Source organism: Strix uralensis, chromosome 4, assembly GCF_047716275.1.
Source record: "Strix uralensis isolate ZFMK-TIS-50842 chromosome 4, bStrUra1, whole genome shotgun sequence".
Lineage (NCBI taxonomy): Eukaryota > Metazoa > Chordata > Aves > Strigiformes > Strigidae > Strix > Strix uralensis.
The window spans coordinates 56,725,664-56,747,068 of NC_133975.1; the positions used below are offsets into that span (position 1 = coordinate 56,725,664).

General features: G+C 39.1%; 1 protein-coding gene across 6 annotated transcripts in view; it reads left to right on the forward strand.

The window, feature by feature from the left end:
- Window positions 1-3,408: 3,408 nt before the first annotated feature.
- Window positions 3,409-21,405, forward strand: part of NFKB1 (nuclear factor kappa B subunit 1) — a 60,842-nt gene continuing 42,845 nt past the window's right edge. For 3 of the 6 annotated variants that reach the window (XM_074866829.1, XM_074866833.1, XM_074866830.1), the window contains exons 1-4: window positions 3,562-3,632; window positions 16,513-16,565; window positions 17,006-17,211; window positions 17,730-17,814. In XM_074866829.1, coding sequence (XP_074722930.1) covers window positions 17,161-17,211; window positions 17,730-17,814 — 136 coding nt within the window. In that variant the 5' untranslated portion in view covers window positions 3,562-3,632; window positions 16,513-16,565; window positions 17,006-17,160. Of the gene's footprint in view, window positions 3,633-16,512; window positions 16,566-16,654; window positions 16,705-17,005; window positions 17,212-17,729; window positions 17,815-21,405 lie in introns of all 6 variants that reach the window. The other 3 variants (XM_074866832.1, XM_074866834.1, XM_074866831.1) reach the window with 3 other exon arrangements.

Sequence of the window (21,405 nt, forward strand, 5' to 3'; positions counted from 1 at the left end):
GTTCAAATTGGTTGGCTTTGCACATGTACTTTGAGCTATTTAGAAATTTTTTTATACAGTTTCTATTGTCTGCTTCATTAGAGCTCGATATATATTCTGTCTCAGAATGATCATCTTATGATTTTTTTTTAAAGCATGTTGCTGCCTTATGTTCCTGGTGGATTCAAGTTACAGGAGATAATGGCAACACCAACAGCAAACATTGGCTAAACATTGATAACCTCTGTGAAGACTGAAGTTTATGTAAGACAATCACTGGCTACTAGCCAAGGAAAATCAGTTTTTAAATTCAAACTCCTGGATGATAAAGAAATAATGGATTAACCAGAAAGAGATTTGGATAGCATGGCCTAGGAGGCCAATGAAGACAGGCAGCTAAAAGCTTTAAAAGGAAGTTTCTCTCAGTAGCTATTTTAGACTTTCCCCTGTTGCTTCCTGTTTTAGTATCAAAGCTGCTACGTCAAAGGGAATGAAAAGATCCTGTCCTGATTCCAACAAATACCTCAGAAACAAGGGGGGGGGGGAAGTAGAAAACTTCAGTGATTTTTCCTTTCTAATTCAGGCATACCAATTAAAAAGTGATTATTTTAAAAATCTCTGTCAGTCTTACACATTTATCAGTTTTCTGACATCTCTAAAGACACAAAGCTTAATTCTCAGAAATAACACTTTGTTTCTGATGAGAAACAGCATTGGTTATAAGATTAAAAAATACTGAGGCCAAAGATTTCTGACCTTGAAAAGGAATCTGTAGCCCCAGAGCAAGGCTAGCAGAGAACAGACACAGGTCCTAGCCTACATTTACGTATCAGGAAACTTACATGTACGCAACCTTACTAAGGTGAAACAGCCTAGGCAAGTGCACAACTAGAAAGCCTTACCTCTAATGCACCTCCCCAGTTACTAGGGAGTGTAACACAACTAGAAACATTTCACAATCTCTCCCTTAGCTCAACAACATAAGCATTTGCTCCTTTGGGTTCAGCTTTAATCACTTGCTCAATTGTGAGCCGATATTGTCCAGGCACTAAAGTATCTTGATTGTAATTTTTCAAACCTGTGTTATCCAGGGAAGAGGCACCACTTTATCACTGCAAACCAATCACCTGAGTATATTATCTGCCTAATCTCCCTAGTGGTTGGAAACAGGATTAGAGAAGTACTTGCTCCGTTAGCTCTTCAGGTGAGAATCCTGTGTTTTAAAGCAGTTCATTTATCTAGAGTGTCCTGTGGAAATAATTTTACCAAACCCTGGGCTTACAGCCTGGTACTGTGGCAGGTTTCAGGAGAAATAACTTTTCTGTTATCATGTTAAGTTATAAAAAAGGCAAGTTCATGCTTTAAATATAATTGAGAAGAGGATTTTCTTGTAAAACCTAGATGTTTGTGGAAGCTGATTAGGATTTCACAGGGAAAGCTGAACCTAAATACTTGATAATGTGTTCTTTTAAAATAAATCTACTAGGTAAGTCTCCTTAAGTTTTGGAACTTTTCCACCTGTCTGATTTCCTGGTACTTGTTCATACAGGTTTTACACTGTAAGCATGCCTTTGACTAGCTGTGACATGGCACCTTTCCTTTCAGATGAATCTTATTTTGAAACTTCTTGTATTTTAAATCCATCTAGACTTCCTTCTTTAAAGGGCTTTAGGGCCTCCTCTCCTCTGCTTACTTCAGTGCACTTGCTTCCACAGAAAAGATTAATATTGGGTCTTGAGTATCCAGAAAGTACCCTTATTTAATAAGGAAAAACATGTTTTACTCATAAATGCTGAGTCATTCTCAATTCCCAATTTGGATTGGGAAAAGGGGAATGCATTTTTAGAACTGCATCACAGAGCATGAGTGGCAATTCAAATAAAGGAAATTACTGTCTCTTCATACATATGTATACGTAACCTGTATGAGATTTCACTTCTCTTATCAAAAGATACAGAAAATCCTTTGTATTTCCAAACTCTCTTGTGCAGGCTCAGCACTAATTTTAAAAGAGTCTACCTCTGTTCTAACCCAGAGATGTGGCACAAAGCGTAGCATCTGAATCTACTCCCCTTCCAGGAATGAAATCAGCTCTCTGGATAGCCTGGAAGTATTCAGCAGCATAGTTCTCCCTCTATAACATGACTATCCATACAATATTAAAGATAATAGCTGTCTGGTAAAAATACCCCTTTCTTCTTGTTCCAGTCCACAGGTGGCTTATAATCTGATCCTACTTCTTTTGAATCCATTTTTGTTCTAGATTACAGTTCCATGCTTCAATACAAGAAGCAACAGTTCTATCATTTAATTCATTTATGGGTTTTTTTAAAAAAAATTTCTTATAAATTATTATTTTTGTTAGTCTCATTCAACTCAAGAGATAATTAGTGAAGTTCCACTTCATGTGGCCTTAGCATAACAAAATCCCCCACAGGTGCTTTTCAGGTGAGCTGCTTTCTGGGCTAACACATACCATGCTGGCTGCTGATTTGAGATGCTTTTTACCCTTAGCAAACCATACACTTAAGACTCAGCAAACAGAGATTTGAACTTAAACGTTTCACATAATATTTGTGCCAATTAAGTGTGGTACTGACTTTCCTTGCCCTTGGTCAGATGTGTCTGGGGGACTTGGTTACTGTACTACAAACTTGGATTTCGGTGTTAAGACGACCAGTGTATAACTGAGGGTTGGCACTATTTAACCAAAGTTAACTGACCTGGCAGTCTGCTCTGCGAGAAGCTGTGTAAATCCACAGAAAAAATGGTACTATGTAGCCTGTAGTCTCTGCTCAGTGCTGTTTTCAGACATCAGGTGGTGGTAAATCAGTAAACCTCCTTTCACGAGGTGCTCACGAAGGCCAGGCAACAGCCAGGCCCTGTGCGCGTGGGCTTAAATGCACTCTATGCACGGTGTATCTCTCCTTCAAAACTTTTTAGGGGTCAACTGACAAGAAGACCTTGGCAGTCACCGGGTCGGGCCTGACTCCACAGAAGCGCCGAGAATGTCGCTCTGGGCCAAGCAACGTGGACAACGGACAGGACGGCTCCTGCGGCGGTGCCACTTCCCCCGGGATGAAAAGGCTCACGTATTCCCGCGGCTTCCCCCAGCCGGGAGAGCCCGTCCCCGGCTGAGGGATTCCGTCGCCGGCGGGCGGGCAGGCGCTTCCCTGCCTCCGCGCCGCCCCGCTCGCTCCGCCGCCGGCCCGCGGTGGGCATCTCCCCCGCCCTGAGGCGGCTGGACGGCCGCTGCCTCTTCCCGCCCGCGCCCCCACACCGGCGGCTCGCGCCCAACGGCCGCCCGCTCCCCTCCGCTCCGCCTCTCCCCGCCCCTCCCTCCCTCCCGGCCGCGCTGCCGGAGCGTCAGCGGGAATTTCCAGCCAGGAAGTGCGGCGGGACCGGGGGGAGGGACTGGCAGGCAGGCGGCCGCGGGGGTGGAGGCTACGGGGAGGCCGGTGCCGCTCGGTTGCCCTCTCCGACGGACAGACGGGAGGGAGGGGGAAAGTCCGCGCGGAGCCAGGGCGCGGGCGGCGCCGGCGGCGTCACGCCGGTTACATGGCGCGGCGCTGAGGGACGCGCGACCGGGACCCGCCAGCGGCAGACGACGAGGAGGAGGAGGCGCCGCCGCCGCCAGCCCTGCGCTGCCCCGGGTGAGCCTCAGGCGGCCCCTGACCCGCCGCTCACCGCGTCATGGCCCCCCTGCCCTTACCTCGGCGCCCGTTTGCCGCTGGCTGCGCTCCCGCCGGCGCGGAGCGAGAGCGGGGCGGGAGCGGGCAGCTGCGCCCCGCTCGGGCTGGGCTGGCCTGGGCGGCGGGGAAGCGCTGTGGAGAGCGTGGCGACCCCCCCAGAGGGGAGGTTTGCCGGCGGGAAACGCGTCCCCCGCGCCAGCCCCACGCGTGGGGCCGGGCAGCCGCTCGCCTGTGACCGCGGCCCGGGTGCGGACCTCCCGCTGAAACGGCGGGAGAGGTTGCCGCGGGGTTTGCCTGCGCTCGCCGGGGCGGCTGAGGCGAGCCAGAGAGGAAGGCGGGCAACCGGCGACAACAGCCGGTGCCGTGTGGCGGGACTCGGGGGACTGCGGGGGTGGGGGTCGTGCCGGTGCCGGCCCTGCCGGCGGGGGACCGGGGAGTCGGCCACCCTCTTCTTCCCCCGGTGCGGAGCTTCTGCCAGGGGCGGTCGCCACCTCGCTTTCCTTTCTGTTGCGGGTTTGGAAAATTGCTTTCTGTTAGTGCAGGGACCGCCTCACGCCTCTTCTGGGATTTATTTGTTGTTAAGCACGTAGTAGGCTTTTCCGCTGATGTATTATAGGGGTCTTCCTAGCTGGGAGGGGATGTCTGTGAAGGACTGTCAAGTAGAGTGAGAAAAGTTGAAAACACAGCTGACCGTAGAGTGGGTGCTTGTAGGCAAAGGAGGGGCAGCTTTTTACGCTTTTGGTTTCGAAGGCGACATAACGTGCTTAATTTGAGACAGTTTGGAGTGTCTGCTGTTGTATAGTTGCCGGCTGGCCTTGAAAAAACAGACGGTTATTGTGAAAAGGTGGGTCTGCTGGTGGCAGCTGTCGGTCCCCTTGTCCTGGCTGGGGCTTGCCAAGTGTCACAAATAGTTTAAATAAAGACTACTTTCAAAGGTAGTAAATAGTGAGTTTTTTAAAGGCAATTTAGTGGTGAGTGGTGAAACCGAAAAGTTCTTCCCGTGACAAGGAATTAGACTGACTGTTCTGTTACACTTCACCTTAAAACCAAGAATATTCAACTTTTCATCATTGCAATTATTTTTTTACCTATTGATGCTTTCTGATTTGGTGGTAACTTCGATAAAGAAGCACTATTGACTTAATGTTCACATAGAATGGAGTATTATTTCTGAACTGTAGTACAGGTGAGCTATGTGTTGTTTGGCCATTACCATAATGCACTGTACTGCTATGTAATTTCATTCAAATAAGTAAATATGAGTGCCTGTAAGCATTTGCAGAATAAGGCTTTGTAGGCAAGGGATCATCTGCTGGATTTCAACTTCCTGTTTTAGAATGCTCAAAAATATTTGCTAAAGAATAACATTTTAAAGGGAATACAAATTTATCTTTTTTAAAAAATGTTTTTAAAGTGCCAGTCATATTTGACATGTTTTGTGCTTCAGAAGTCCTCTCTTTACAGAGAAAATTACACATTCTTCACATTCTGTTCACAGAGAAAATTAGTACTAAGTGGATGCATTCTCTGCTGTATCCCCTTGTGCCTTACATACTGTAGGGTGCTACACCACCACTGTCAAGCTCACAGAACAGGACTGAAAATAGAGCACTCTGGTTTTATTGACATCCAGAGGCTCTGTGCTATGTACTGTGAAGTATCAACTTTTGAAATAGTGTTTCTGTCAAAGCATTTTTATTCTTTTGGAAGAGAATATAGCTGCCCATTCTAGGAAAGCATTAACCAAGACGTCATTTTAAAACGTCATCCCGTCTGCAGTGCTTTGTAATCTACAGAAATGACTATCAGTTGAGAAAACGAAAGAGGAAAAAGCAGGCTGTAACTATCCAGAGGCAGATCCTCTGTTCTGTAAACTTCTCTGGCTCCAGAATTTAACTGACAATTATGCTGAAATATTGTTATCAGAATCTGCCACACCACATGGAGATTTCAAGGAAACTCAGTGCTGAAATATGTGCAAGATCTGTTAAATAATTTAATCTGAAATATTAAACAGAAAGGAAGAAGCTTTTTTCTTTCCACCCTTTGTCCCTTTTTTAAAAGAAAGAAATGTCAATCAGTGGTAGAGTCATCAAAAAATGAAATTATTTTCTCATGCAAGTAATGAATACACTTTGAGTAGAGTTAAGGTTGCAAAACAGAACAGCTTTATTGCTTTGTGTCATGTAGTGTGTTTTTTAAAAAAATGTAGCAGGTAAACTTCATAGCTGTATTCACTGAGTTCAGTTGGCACCTTGGTAATGTTTTTGTAGGATATATTTTGAAATTGGAAAGTTTGCTGGGAAAAAAAATGTGTGCTGGAAGAGAGAACAGGGGAATCTTGGGAGAGGGTGAGAGGGTGGAAAGCAGACAGTGATACTTCATTTATATGTACGTTCAAAAATTTCCTGCTTCATTTACTGAAAAATAGCAATTCAATTGTTTTCTCAGTTACTATGATTTTACTTTTAAAATCAATTTTAATAATAAGTTCAAATTTACTTTTTTCATTGAGGTGGCATTTTGTAAATTCAGTAATGGATACCTACAAATATCACTGACACAAATTTGCTAATTAATAGATTTTTCGGTTTTTATGAAAACAATAGTTCTTCTTTTTATCACTGATTGCCTTTTCCCAAAATCTTCCCATGCCACTGTCTCATGAATGTATGCAAACTCCAGAAATAAGCGCAGTTAGGAATTCATGTTACCATGCTTATCATTGCAGAGTCTGGAAGGACAGGAACCAAGTATGAGGCCTATCAGTCTTTACTATCAAGGATGCTCTATGCTGACTAGAAAGTTCAGGTCTCCCTCAATAGTTAAGCGCATACAAAGTAAATGTTGTTTTGAAGTTGCAGAGATACAGTGAAAGACAATATATTTTTTTACTCACAGTTGGCTTACTGATGTCACTAGTGATGAGAAAATTCTGCCGTCTTCAGAGATTCTCGTTAATTACGCTGTGTTTTCACAGATTGCTTCAAACTGTACTTGCTAAAATCTTCTCACCTTTTGGTGCTGTAAAGGTTTGCCAACTCTAAATTCAGAAGTATTAATCTTAAAGAAGATTGTTACTCATTTTTCCAACATGTTGATAGCTTTTCATTGGTTCTCAGACACAAAATACCACAGCTATTATAAAACAGAGAGGAGAGGACGTTTCAGGCAAATAATGAAAAAGAAGTTCCTGGTCTTGGTCCCTTTTAGCTCCAGCACAGGTGTTTTAGAAGTTCTAATTTGATGTCCTTTAAATAAGCTGTGAACCTTTTATGAAGTTCTACGTTGATAAGATCATAATTATGGTTGTCATTAACTGTGCCCTTAGGTCAGTCAGGCACTAAGTTTGCATCTGATTTTGAGCATTGAAATAATTCAGTGAGTTATCTTCAGTGTTTTCATTTAAACATATATTTTGCTGAAGTACTGTTGATAGTTTCGGAAGTAAGGCTTTAAAAGATGTTTCAAATTATTTTAGTCTCAAGGTAAAATCCTTTTGTTTAGGATTTAGGTGGAGCTGACAGACCATGTGTGGGGAGGAAGCTACTATTGCTACTACTAGCTTTTTTTCCCCCCTTTCAACTTTTACGTTCTTTTGGAAAGCAGTGCCAGATACTTTTTTTTTTTTTCCCTCTTCATTTAAAATACAGAATTAGCTAAATTATATTTCACTGCATTCTCCAAGCAAACTGTACCGGTATCAACAGATCAAGAGCAAAGTAGGTCTGAGTTTTGTGGCATTGGGTTTTTTTTTGTTTGGGTTTTTTGTTTGTTTCTTTTAAAGATCATATTTCTATCTGTTTAAACACTTATGGACAGATTTTAACACACAAATGAAGTAAAAACAAAGTCAACAGATTTTTTTTGTCTCATTAGTCTGAGTGGGTTTTGTTGTGTAATAGGTTACTGTAGAAAATTGAGATTGCAGGAGTTTTGCTATTTCTTTGTAAAAAAACCTAAAAAATAAGTCTTAGTAGCCACTTCGCACCTGTGGATTTGAAACCTAGGGTATAGCTGTAGCAGTGCTGGACTCAGTTCTACCTGTTTGGTTCCACTTACTGGTGTTAACTGACTGTTTCTGTGATGTTACATTTTCAGTGTCTATTCAAAACAAAAAGGACACTGAGAATCCCATAGCTCACTTTTGTGATTACAGTGGTAACAGCCCTTGCTATTTTCTAAGCCCTCTCCTGCCACTGTTGTTCATGAAATAAAGGGACTGTGTCTTCAGTAAGACCCCAGAACCTGTATGAAAGTACCTGGTGATACAACAAACCTTATGTGAACTGGACTTCTGAAATCTTAGGTTTGCTTGTTACTTGACTTCTCAGAAACACTCTTATTTCCCCCCCAAAAAGGAAAAGGTTTGCTGTGTAATACTGATGATTCATTACAAAATGGGTATGTGTGGCTTTTTAAGTTAAAATTTGATGAACAACTTACATGAACCAGAACTATTTCTAAAGAACATTCAGCAATTCTTTTTAATCTGTAGGAAAAAGTAACAGCATTTTAACATGATATTCAAGTTAGTTCAAGTAGCGTTACTACCCCATATGGCTAAGATACAGTGTAGTTACTAGAGTTGTTTTGCAGTGTTGAAGCTTAGTATTTTTACATATACTTAGCATTATACGTATACCAGAGTATGTTTGCTATGTATTTGAATACTCTTTATTCCTTTAGTTTAAGTTGCTTTGAATGTGTTCTAATAAAAACATTTTAACTTCATTCTAACAATAGCCAGGAAAAACAGTTTATATGTTTATGGCATCTTGGTGTTTCCTCTTGTCGTATTAGTTCACTGCTTTGACATTTGGGGAAGAATAAAACACTTAACACACAAATTTTGTTGGTAAAAATACTTAATAAAGCAATCATTTAGGTAGTCCGGTTAATCTTTGCCAAGTGAATTTCCTCATGCTATGCGTTTTTCTTCAAATTTAGTGGTTGTCTGGTGTAACAAGTTTGAGTCTAGATTTCCTACAATAATTCTGTACCCAGCAATTCTGATTCAGAGCATCACACTTCTGAAATCTCTTTAATACTTGTGATTGATTTAATTTCCTAAATATTTTGTACTTTTAATACTGTTATCTAATAATGCATCTGCTCGTGACTGAAAATATTTGACAATTTTAACTTAAACAGTTTTTAATTTTAAAAATACACAGCCAGAACTCTCAGGTCCCACCCAACAGGAAATAATAAGCAGACTTAATAACAAGAGGAGGCAATTTGTGTTGTCATATTAGAAAAACAAACAGTGTCATTTAGGATTATGTAGTGTTATTGCAGTTGCAACAACCTATGGATGAGAAAAAGTCTGCAGAGGAAAGTAGTATCTTTGATAAAAATGCTTCTCTGCATAAGCCTTTTCTCACTTGTATACTGAGAAATTATACTCAAATCTTTATTCAGAGATTACAGGTCTTCATAGTAGATGAAGGAAAGTAAAAAATACAACTTCCGTATGCTGCTTTTGTGGAAATTGAGTGTTGTTGAGTTTTATACTGAGAATACAATTTCCTTAAAACAGCTCCCTACACCCCCAGGTATTAAAGTCATAGATGGGAGAAGTATTAGTAAACTTTTAACATTGACAGGCAAACTTCAAATTTCAAGTCTGTTTCATTACTGAGTTAAAATCTTTTCAGAAAAACATAGTTGATGGGGCTTCTTGTCAACTTGAGCGAGTTAGCAATCACTTCTCCCGGCTTTTAAAATGCTTTTTCTTTCCTGTTTGTGCTGAAGAGATCTGTGCCAATAATGTGAGTGAAAGTATGCATGATGTTTCCTTAATATTTTGGTTCTATTTACTTTGTATATTTCACAATACTACTGCTGTTTATCACCTCTTATTTTGAATAATCCAGGGGTTTGCTGTCTGTAGCACATCTTTCCCTTTTATTTTATAAAGAAAAACATGTATGTATAGCTTGCATTTTCCCAATTTTTTCAGACTCTGCATCAGGACAGTGTTCGTCTAAATGATAAATACTTGGTCCAGTCTTAACCTTTGCCTGGGGACTTCAGAAACAGTGTAATTTATTAAAATGGATGCAATCAAAATGAGTGGTTGAGAACAATGCAAATAAATAACCATTTGTAAAACCTTTTCTCTGTTAAGATTTTGCTTGATTAGTATTTGGGAGGAGGATGTCTCTTTCCCCTCTCCCTACTCTCTTAAGAAAATTTTCTTCTGCAGCAGCTTCATTAATGATGACATTAATGGAAGTACAAGGTGCTGGTAGCTAACAGCTGTTAGAGTTTAGTTGTGTAGACCTGCTTTAAGCTGGTTTGGATGATATATGTTCAAAATGCCAGCAACTATTTGGAATCCTGCCTGTACAATATTCCCACTGTTGTTACATTGCTTTTACCAAAAATGGGATTTTTTTTTTTTCTTAAGAAAAGCATCTTTTATTCAGCCTTAAAAAATTAGAAGTGGTTAGAAAGACATGCACAACTTAAACTAAGGGTTGTCTGTGTAACTGTGGTAGGTTCATGGCCCAACTTTTGTGTCCTCTGAAGCATCAGAAGACTTAAGCCTGTGTATATGTATGGCCTGCTATTTTGTGTAGAGGTAGAAAATAACAGTTCTGAAACTTCCTTTTTTCCCTCCCCGTGCTTCTCTAAGAATATATTCTGCACCAAAGGTTTTTGCTCTGAAGGTGTACTCCCCGTATTTTGGGAAAAATAACTGAGTTACAAGGGAAATGAAGTGCTGGATGAAGTTGAGAGGAGGTGGCTAGAGCTAAGGTGAAAAGGCCAGGCATTGAAAGGGATGGGCAGCATCCTGACTTTGAAGACACTTCAGTGATGAAGGTTGAGACTAAACATGTTGGATCAGTATCTCTGTTCTGTCAGAGCAGCCTGCTCTGTCTTCTAGCCAAAATCATCTCAGCAGCTCTTGTCCTGCTTCCAGCCCTGACCCAGCAATTCGCAGCACCTATTGCACAATACATTTCCCAGCATCTCTGTTTGGGAAATGCTGATCTCTAAAATGACTGTCTCTGTACAGATACAAATGATGTTTTGCAAAGGACAGAAAAGTGAGGCTCGAGGATGGATAGTTGCCACTAAAAGAAGTAAACAGTACAGGTTAAACACATTGTAGAGACTATATAGTACAACAGTTACTGTTTCTACCTCAGTATTTCATAGGATGCTATTCCTAAAAACATAGTTCTCTGCAATCAGATCGTCTGCTGTGCTTTATAGCCTTGATGTAGCAAAAAATATACTCAGAATATAATATATAAAACACAAGTGTCTTATCCTCTCATCCTTATTCCTCTCTATTTTTAATAAGCAGAGTAAACAGGCTAAGAGCATAATCACAGTGAATTTCTTTACTTTCATTCAGTGTCCAGTTAAGAAGTTTATTTTAACAGGTAGATTCCACCGAAAGCCAAATTAAAGAGAAAAAACAGTCTGCTAGAAAACTTTCAGGAGGAACTGTGCTTTCAGTATATCAAGTCAGCTGTAGTAGTTGAGTTTCTCATCTTGAGGCTTGCTTTCTGAATCCCATCCTTGAAAGATGATGCAAAATGTCTCATAAAGTAAGAGATGGATGTTCTTCAACACAGGAATTTATTTAAACCATGAGACTAATTCCAGTTCACAAGTATAATGAACTCTGAGTAATAAAAATCATGATTCACTAACATACATATCTTCAGTGAACCTTGTACAGAATATGCCTTAATTTCTATTCTGTTAAACTGATCTGTGCTATAACCAAACCTTCTTCCATAAAATATTCATCTGTCCTGAACTCAGTCTTTATATTGAACTAATTAAAAACTAATGGACAAGTTTTAGGAAAGATGAGTTGATTCTTTGTATCTTAAAACATAACAGACAGATACCCTGATGCTAGTCTTTTGCATTCATTTGCTGAGGGTATAATGGGCATCCTGTCACATCAGGTTTTATGCTTTTATTTTCTTTGGCTGGCTTAAAGTACAGAAAGTTTAAAAGAGATGAGTGGCTGATAAGAATTTCCACCAGGCATCTCAGTCTTTTATGGTGAGGCAGGTCTTTGTGGGGTAGAGAAGTTGGTGATGCTCTTCATCCTTCATCTCTCCAAATTGATTTAAAAAATGCATTTATATTCAAAGAACATAGATTAAAAGTAGAGACCTGCTTACCATGTCTCTCTTTGAAGGTCTGGGAAAGGAAGTATATGTCATGTTGTTTTTTCTCTGGTCCGATGTGAAATGTTAACTTCATTAGTAAGCACACTGGTGCACTGTAAAACATTAATAAATAGATCTGGGGTACTAAAGCTCAAATTATTTGGGGGGGGAGAGGGTATTCAACTATTTAGGGTAATATTCAAATTATTTTATTTTCTGCTTGTAGGAATAAAAAGTCTTTCTAATTTGTTAGTATATATACTGTTCAGGTTTTTAGCCAGGCCAGTATGAGAACAAAGCTAGAAAGAGAAAGAATGAAGTTTAAAGTCTTAGTTTTTTAAAAGGCATGCAACTGCTGGGTGAGATGTCTATAAATGCTTTCAGAAATAACTGGAGTATCAGTATGTGAATCAAACATTAAAGCTTGATTTCTCATAGATGATGAAATGTGCATCGGGTTGTGCTTGTCTGTAGAAAGGTAATAGGAAGAAGTCCCATTACCTGTTTGTAGGTACAGAATTGGATACTGGTATCGAAGAGGAAAATTGCTTACCTCATTTTTAAAATTCAGGCCAGGAAGTTGAAGTGGGGGGGGTGTGTGTGTGTGTGTGTAAAAAAAGTTGGTTAGAGAAACCTATCTTTGTTTTTAAAAGGTAGTTAGATACAGTGGATGTTGGAGAACAGCAGGAGAGAGATCTGAAATCAAATGATCAAGATGAACAGAAAAGAGAATTCTTGTTCCTGGGTGAGAGCATTCCTACATTAATTGTGTCGTTTCCATTTTAAATGCCTAATCCTTTTGAAGCTTTAAAACAAATACTCAGAATATGATAAATGAACTGGTGTTCTTCCAGCTGTGCCTACTTGTACCCGGTATTATTTGGTTATTAAGGAGGAGTAGTGATACAAAGGAACTGCCATTATGTTTGCTTGTTTGGTTGGTGCAACCCCATCATCTTTCATATATGTCTATGTGTATATATCTTCTTAGGTTTTTTCTTTTTTTCCTCTTTTTAATCTTTTTCACAATGGCAATGGACCCGCTGTGGGGAGAAAGGAATACTGCACTTACATGCGTATGCACACGCATACACGCTTACAGTCCCCCAGTAGGCACAGTTGTGTGGTTTTCAACAAGTTTAATTGTATTTTACATTTTCGCATTGCACTAGGAGCTAAAGTATGATCTCCTTCACCCATCTTTGAATTTTCACACTAAAAAATACTGTGAGTTGAAATGTTTAGTTTCCTGTGCCCCATTATCTGAAAAACTTCAGATGATCTCCAGGGTGGAAACTGTCGTGGTTGATTGTGGTCTGTAGGTGTAGGGTATTTTTTTATTGTAGATGCAGGTTTGCAGTACAGTTTGTGGGAGTCAGAGATTATGTGGGAAGCAGGCGTATATGGCAACACAAACTTCCACAAAACAAGTTTATCCCGGTCATCTTCAAATGAGAGAGAGGTGGTTTTGACTTGACTTCTCTAAGATACCTATAGCGGCAAGTACAGCTTGGATAAGAACAATCTCTGCCCCAAAATACAGCTCATGTAAGGAGAGAATGAACAAAGCTACTCATGGTAGATGCTAATCTCACCACTTAATGCATGTAGGAAAGGTGCTTAGAAACTCAAGCAATAAGGGAAGAGACCAATTAAAAGTCTACCATTAATGCTAGGGTCTGTTTTTCTGCAAGTGTCTCTTTGTTTTTTAATCATGTTATTGTCTCCCTGGATTTGCCCCAATATTATTCTAAGAAGAGGAAGTTTAGGGATTTGTTAACTGTAATCCTAAGGAAACAAATTCTGTTTTGGAGGTAGGGCTCCTGGAACATTTTTGTTGTTCATTTGGCTTTGAAAGAGGACAAAAGATCCAGTGAAACCGAGAGTGTTTTCAAGTCATTTAGAGGGGTCATTTTAAACTGCTGGGTTAATTTTTGTCTGGGCCCTGAAAAGGCAATGAAGTGTCAGTTTACATACACAAAGGCATATGTTTGCACACCTAAATCATTGTGTGTTTATAGTAAACTGGTTTAGCATTCAAGCCAGACAGAATGTCTTTAACCTCTCCCCCAAATACTGCAACTGACTGTTGAACACAAAAGATGTCAGGTGAGACACCTGTGCTTTTGGTGCCAGAGAGATTCTGTTTAATACCTGGTTAGAAATTCATTAGTACATACCTACAGCAACTGGGGAGTATGTGGGTAGTTACCTTACTGCTTCTGAGTGTAACATTCATCTTCAGTGACTGCTGTTCTGCTCTCTTGACACTGTTCATTGCATCAGCCAGAAAAGCCAGAAATTACCATTTTGATCCTTTGAAATTGAAGGACTGATTCAGAGAGACAGAGGTTTTATTTCTGTATGGGTTCTAATTTTTAAATGGAAGTACTTTAAATGAAAAGTTTTCAGAAATACAGCCTCTGCAGTATTTTCCACTTTGTTGAAATCATGTGTTGTAGAACTGTGAATGTGACCAGGAAGTGTACCCGTTGTGAGAACCGCCCTTCTTCCACAGAGTTCTGCTGGCCTGAGAGGGATACAGTCTGAGAAACTAGAATAGGGCAGACAACAGAACATGCTGTTGAATTTATCCAATTGGGCTTACAGAAAAAGCTGTGAGATGCTTTATTTGAAAGTTTTGCAAAGAATACATTTAGCAAACAGGCAAGTGGGCAGATACTCTTCATATTTGCTCCTCAGAATCTTTTTTTTTCTGAACAAGCATATTTACCATGTTATCTGGGTTCTTTAGGTATTTTGGAACGCAGTTTTGCATGTGTGACTCATGAAATAGTAAGTGATTAAATATGAGAGATCACAAACCAAGACTTTCAGGACCAGTTTTTGTTCTATTTATGCAGAAGAAATCTGGCATTTGCACTCACAGTTACCTGCGGGGTGGGTATTTTCTCATGCTTCCTAAAAAATGGGCTGTTGAGGTCTTCAGACTGTTTACTGTAATATCTACACCTTTAACTGGGAAGCGTTTGCCAAAAACTAAATTACAGTTATTTTGGTGATTTCAGTAACTTGTCAGTTGGTAACAAGGGTTATATTCTTCCTACAGAATGTAATGTCAAATAAAAACATTTTGGTAACGTTTGTTGTATGCTGAAGGTTTTGTTATGCCTTGTATGTTGACTTTTTTCCATAAAGATTGATAATAACAATAGCAAATTATTGATGAAGATAATGCTTTGCAGAATGTGCCTGTGAGATAATATGACTGACTGGTATTTTTTATATTGGTGAAATCCTGATGTATTACGTGATGAAATACAGTATGGGTGACTGTGCCTGCTTGTTTTATCTGTTACTAATTTTTGGCTGAAATCTTATGACCAGTTATTTGATATTTGCTAAATTACCACAAATAAATATTACCCAGCAAATACTTCTCTCTAAAATTGAATTACAAACAGGTGAATACTTTTATTTTCTAGGTTAAAAAATAATTTCATCCTCATGGAACTCTTTTTTCCTGGAAGTCCTCTGGGTATTAAGTGTATCCCATTTCTCCATTTTGAATTTTCTTTCATTTTCTACTTGTGTGGGATGGGTGGCTATATGTTGTCTTTGGGGTTTGTTAACAAGCTGAGTTGAACTTCCATCAAAGTGAAGTACCTGAGTATTCCAATTTTCTTTTTGATATTTGCCTTTCTAGTTCATGTAGAAGGTAGACGGTGACTCAGTTTCTCTTTACTGGTTTACTGGTTGCTTGCCGACTCTCTTTCATAGGGCAGTAGATTTTCACTGTTCACTTTGCTGGAAAACATGGCTTATGTTCATTGTGGTGGAATATGAGGGCTAATCTTTTATTAGTTTTTAACCTTATTTAAAGAGTCTGCTTGCATAGGCAGACATGAGTTTCTTGAAGCAGTCAGTACAGTTATTTTCAGCTGTTCTCTTGGAGAGCCTTTTTTAGTAAGATCAATATAAGTGAAATTATAATTCTTTCAGTAATGCCTACATGAAAGGAAATAACCCTAATCTTTTATAATAGACCTAACAAATTCCTAAGAAAATTTTCAAGCTCTGCTGCTGGCTTGCTGCTGGCCCCAGGAAAACTAAACCAGGCTACCTTTCCCCAGTGTCCACCCTTTACATGTAGACCTGTGAGAGAGAGTTAGGTATCTTGTACATCCATAATTGTCATTGTCAGCACTGAGTTGCTGTGGGTGCCAAGCACTTGTGGACCTCTGGAAATAAAGGTGTCCAGAATTAGTCAATGCTTGACTCCTGTTTTTATTTACAGAAAAAATACTGGGTGTTCTTCCTCAGGCATCTTTATCTTGCATTTAGTAACACTTCACAAGAAAACCATTAGGGTTCATTCATGAATGCTCAGAAGTCTTTTTATTGTATAAAAATGCAGAGTCCTGCTTTTGCTAAACTATGATAATGATTTTGCCTAAACCCGAATGGCAGAATAGTCAGAGCGAAGACAGAAACAAATTAGTAACTGATTTTAATAAATTTTGACTTGAAGACTTTGCTGTAATTTTTAGTTGCTTGCGAGCAGGCAATGGAAAATCCTAGCTGTAGCCTATCCTGTCCTTAGCCTGTCCCTTGCAAGTACTAAGAAATTTTAAGAGTATTTTAGAAATAATTAACATTATGAGTAAAATAAGTTTCTCTATTGATGTTCATTGGAAAAAAATGAGAATTCTGATCATGTTTTTGTGTTTCAGGACTTAAAATGGCAGGAGAAGATTCCTATATTATGGGAGTGTCTGATCCCCAAGTAAGTGGATTCGTGTATTTTCAATATCCTTGTATTGTCTCCTATCTCTCTGTTTTGGCTTCCTCTCATATTGTCCCGTTATTTCCTAGGCTTAACAACATGAAGATGTAAAAGCATTCTAGCTATTGGCAGAAATAAGGTTTGGGGAAATCTTGAGGTTTTTTTCTCTAAAGTGTTTTTTATGTGACCTGTAAAGTGCCTTGTCACCGGTGAAATGGCTGAAATGAAAAGGAAAGCTAGGCCTGCTGAAAGAAGGAATTTAAAAAATAGTTGTTTTTATGCCCTGTGTGCCTGTGAAACTTGCTCTGAAATTTCTTCTGTGCTGGACATTGGACTTCATCTGAAAATAAAGCCCCCTATGCCTTAAAAAGCCCCTTTGTGTCATTTTTTGTGAAATTCACATTGACATCGATGACTAAAATGTTCCTTTGCTCACACAGATCAGTAGGCGTAGATCTTCAGAAGCTCTTCCTGATCACATTAGGTCATTTCGTGATCCATTTGAATTGCAAGAATTGTGCTTGAGTGAAAAGTTTGAGTAAAGAAAGATCATTTCTACTCATCTTAATTTCCGAAAAGAAACTATTTCTCTGTTATGCTTGCTCCACTTTGGAAGAAGATAGATTTATACCTGACAACAATTACAGTGAGTTAAGGCATGTCAGTGTTCAAAAAAAAAAAAAAAACCCACCAAAAAACCCCGAAAAATATTAACCTGGGTATACTGTTTTCTTGCATTAGAGCTTGTAAATATAGTTACATAAGGAATGTAGTCTGATGGGGTTTAATCACAGAAGTGGAAACGAAAACTCACACTTTCTCAGCAAGACCTTGGACAAGACATCTAGGGTCAGATTTTCAGAATTTACTGTATAAGCTCTTTTGAATATATAGTTGTTGGTGCATGTAAGCAAGATGGGTGCTTAGAAAATGTGCTGAGCTCAGTGCGGTCTCGTGATACTGGTGAAACTTGGTCAGTACTATCAGTTTTGTTTGCACTGCTGTTGCCAGCAAAAACAAAATAGATATAAAATGTTTATGTACTGCATCCAGGGTGTTTACAGTCTCAATATTCGCAGAGAACTTTGAAATTCGTTGCCAATAGATGCTTTATGAAATTATGTATATATGTAGTAATGAAGAGTATATTTTCTTTCAATATAGATGTTTGCAATGGAGCAGTTCATGGGAATGAATGCATTATTTAATAATACAAATTACATCACTTCAGACCTACCACTACGAACAGGTAGGAAACCATTGCTATTTGATTGTGCTATTGTCCTGCTGTTTCTTCCAGTTTGGTTTTTGTGAAGTTCTTTTCAGAGATTTTTTTATTTACACTCTTGTATTTAATAATACTAGATCCCGAAGTTGTCAACTAGACTTTTTATTACACTCTTAAGCATCTCTTTCCTACCCTCATGAAATTTTCAACAGTGAAGCAAATATGATTTTCTTCTGGCTTGTACAGAAACTGAAAGTTTCAATTAGTTAAATAGTTTGAGTGACCAAAGACCTTTGAGTGACCTGTTTTTATAAATTATTCTGTATTCTTTTTCTAAATTCGCATCTTCAGTGACCTACAGGTTTGTATTGACAGTTTGCAGAGCGCAATATGTTCTTTCTTTTCTTTTGAACAGTGTTTCATTTGTTGTAATAATTCTTAAGGTGTTTGTTTTTCACTAATAACATGTAGAGTATATTCAACTTCCTGTATCATTTGAGTCTGTTTTTCCTTCTCGGTGACTTCTGTTTCCTGTAAAGTGGCAGTCTGGTATTAAAAGTACCTGACAATTTCCTGAATAATAACACTAGTTTGAAAGTTCAGAGTCAAATTTTGCAGCCAACCACTGAAAATAAGCAAATAGTATTCTGCAAAGGTCTGATACACACAGTTCTTCCAGTATGGTTCCAGAACAGGAATATCAGATAGAAGTGTGTTATACCTCAGCCGTATTAGCTTCTTCATCAACCCTGATCTGGTTTTGCTCATTAAATTTCTTTATAAGTATTACTTCTTGCTTGAATTTAGAAAACTGTTTCTCCTGCATAGTTTGTTAGAATAGCTGATATGAAAGGAGGAAGGAAATAAAATTTTATTTAGGCAGGTGAGGTTTTTCTCAATATATTATCTCCAATAATGTATCTCCAATATAGCTATTAACGTCTTTCAACATGACAGCTTTCTGTTGTTGATCTGTTTGACTCTGTTGTATCAGGATGTAGCTGGTTACTTCTGTATTGCAGATTGCTTTCTTTTGTTGAAAATGCAAATCACTTTTGTTCTCAATGTTTGATACACTTGGCAGCAGTGAAAGTGTGAAGAGTAAAATGAAATAAGCAATTAGCTTTTTACTTCATAGGTAAAATTCCACCCTAAAGTAACAATAAATGCTGGTTTTAAAAATAAAAAATCATGGTTGCTGTTTCAGTGTTTCCTGGTTTAAAGCATACTTCAGTTTTCTTGACTGAATAGTAGCAAGGAAAGATCAAGAAACACATATGGTACAGCTAATTTTGTTTCAAGATAAAATGTTCTGATGAGCAAAGCTCTTGGCAAATATGGACAAGCATCCAACGAATGAATGTTGCAATCGTTTGTTTGCAGTATGTTTTTATTAAGGCAGATAAGATTGTTCAGTAAGATTCATCTGTGCAGGATTAAAGGGCTTGTGCATTGTATACCAAGGGTTTTTTTCACTGTTCTCCCAGAGTTTCTATGGAACAAATAAGGTTTTTGGAATTTTGATTTCCCCATAATGATCTCTCTTGCACGTACCTTTTAAGCTTACTCTGTACTCCTCATGCCAGATTCATTCCATACAAATTATTCAGATATATAAAACTGATTTTCAGATATCTATATCCTGCCTAAACAAGAAAACAGCTGTTTTTAAAACCATGTGGGGGAGTCAAGAATTCATTGAGTTCTGCAGTCACAGAAAACTCTTACTGGGCTAAGTCTAGCTTAATTTGCAGAATTGCTTAGAAAAAGCCTTTTTTTTTAGTGGCACTGCTCTTGTCTACTACTGCACTCTAGGTGGCGAGTTCCCTGTGTACAAAATGGGATTTAATAAAGGATCATGGATTTCAGGTTATCACAAACAAAAAATTAATCATAAGTTTTAGAAAAGGTTGATCATTTCAATGGCATCTGATGATGCCATTGTGATTTTGTTTCTTGAGTAGCAGCAGTATAATGCTTGCTTCTTCCCCTGCTTGAAACTATGTGGTGTTGTTACTGTGGACTTAGCTCTTTGGCCATAAGGTAATACAATAATTTATATAATATGCTTTAGTTGTTTCCAAGCAGGAACTAATGATTTCTTTCTACAAAGCAAGGCCAGTTAAAAATTCATGTGGGATTTTCCAAAAGTACTTCCAGTTGAGATATGGAGAGGGTGAAATAGAGTGTTCTAAAATGGACTTTTCTTTACAACAGTTGGATGATTTAAACAGAAAGAACTTGTTCCTCACGATTTGGTGTGGTGCCTACATCTTTCAGTCCATGCGTTCATTAAAGCGCAATGTCAGACTTAGTACATTGGCTGGCAGGTTTAATATATAACTGTGGATTGCCATATCATGCCAGCGTAGGTGAATCAACAAATAGCTGGGGAATTTGGGGACTTTCTGATGATAGATGTTCTGCTGTTATGTTAACATTTACAGTAAGAGTAGAAAACCTCTGAGATGTCAAGACAAGAATTTTCTCAATGAGGTTGTCAGTGCTCAGGTGTCTTTGCTTACTTCTTTATCTCACGTATGTCAGTTTTAAGTAAAAATTAGGCTTGGTTATTTTGGTCCTAAAGTTGTAGTAGCTAGTTACGTGATTCAAGTTCTACATTTACATCTAAATCTAGAAAGAGAAGTAGTCTCTGTGTGCCTTTAGTGACAAAAGAGTGTATCTATAACAAGTACCATAGCAGTGCAAGCTACAGGACTGAGCTGTGTGTTTAAAACAGCACCAGCAGCAAAGGCAGTATGTCATGACGTCAAGTCAGCCTCTTCTTTGGCTCGTTGGGAAGTATCCTGCCTTTGAGAGTTAGGTAGTAATTCTCAAAGGCATCGGGAATGGAGGGAGCATTATCCATGGCATGTATTTAGGCAATGCAAAGGTAGATGTGCATCGGTGTGATGTCCACTGTGTAGTGGAGGGATAAAGTGATGCCTTAAATTGGAGAGGAAGTGGGCAAGAGCTCTGAGCAAAACGTTTTATAATTTTGGGTGTTTCTTATTCCTCCTGATTATACAAGGCCATCTACAACCATGTAATGTAGCAATCTGTGTGCCTGTTAGAGATGGTTTTGGGAACTTCTTAATTGCCTTGGTTTTTAGGGGCTCTGGTCTAACTATCTGTTGGCATTAAGGTGTTGTGATTTTAAGCCTGTGAAGTTGAAGCAGGACCATCAGCAGCTGAACAGTATTGCCTGGAGGCTGCTAAAATTGGTTTTCTTGTATAACTTTAACCTCCTCTGCCCAACCCTCTGTGATGCTTGCTGTTGAGAAGGGCATAGAGCGAAAAAGAAGGCACGTTTATTTCATATTTTTTCAGAGAGAGAGAATGATAGAGATTCAAGGAAGCTTGACCATCACTAAAAATTAGATGAGTGTTCATTTTCCCTGTTCTATAGCAGTGGCCTGAATCCTCATAAGCATGAGCAGACTTGCATACTGCTTCTGGTGTTTTTTCTAGATCTTCTGTGCTTGTATTTTGAAGAGTGAACCGAGGAAAGAGCAAAGCCTGTGTGCTGCTTGCTTTAAACATCATGCTTTGAACACTGCAGAGCTGAGATGCAAGAGGGTGTTCCTGTGCGGGTGAATCCCCGAGGGGGAG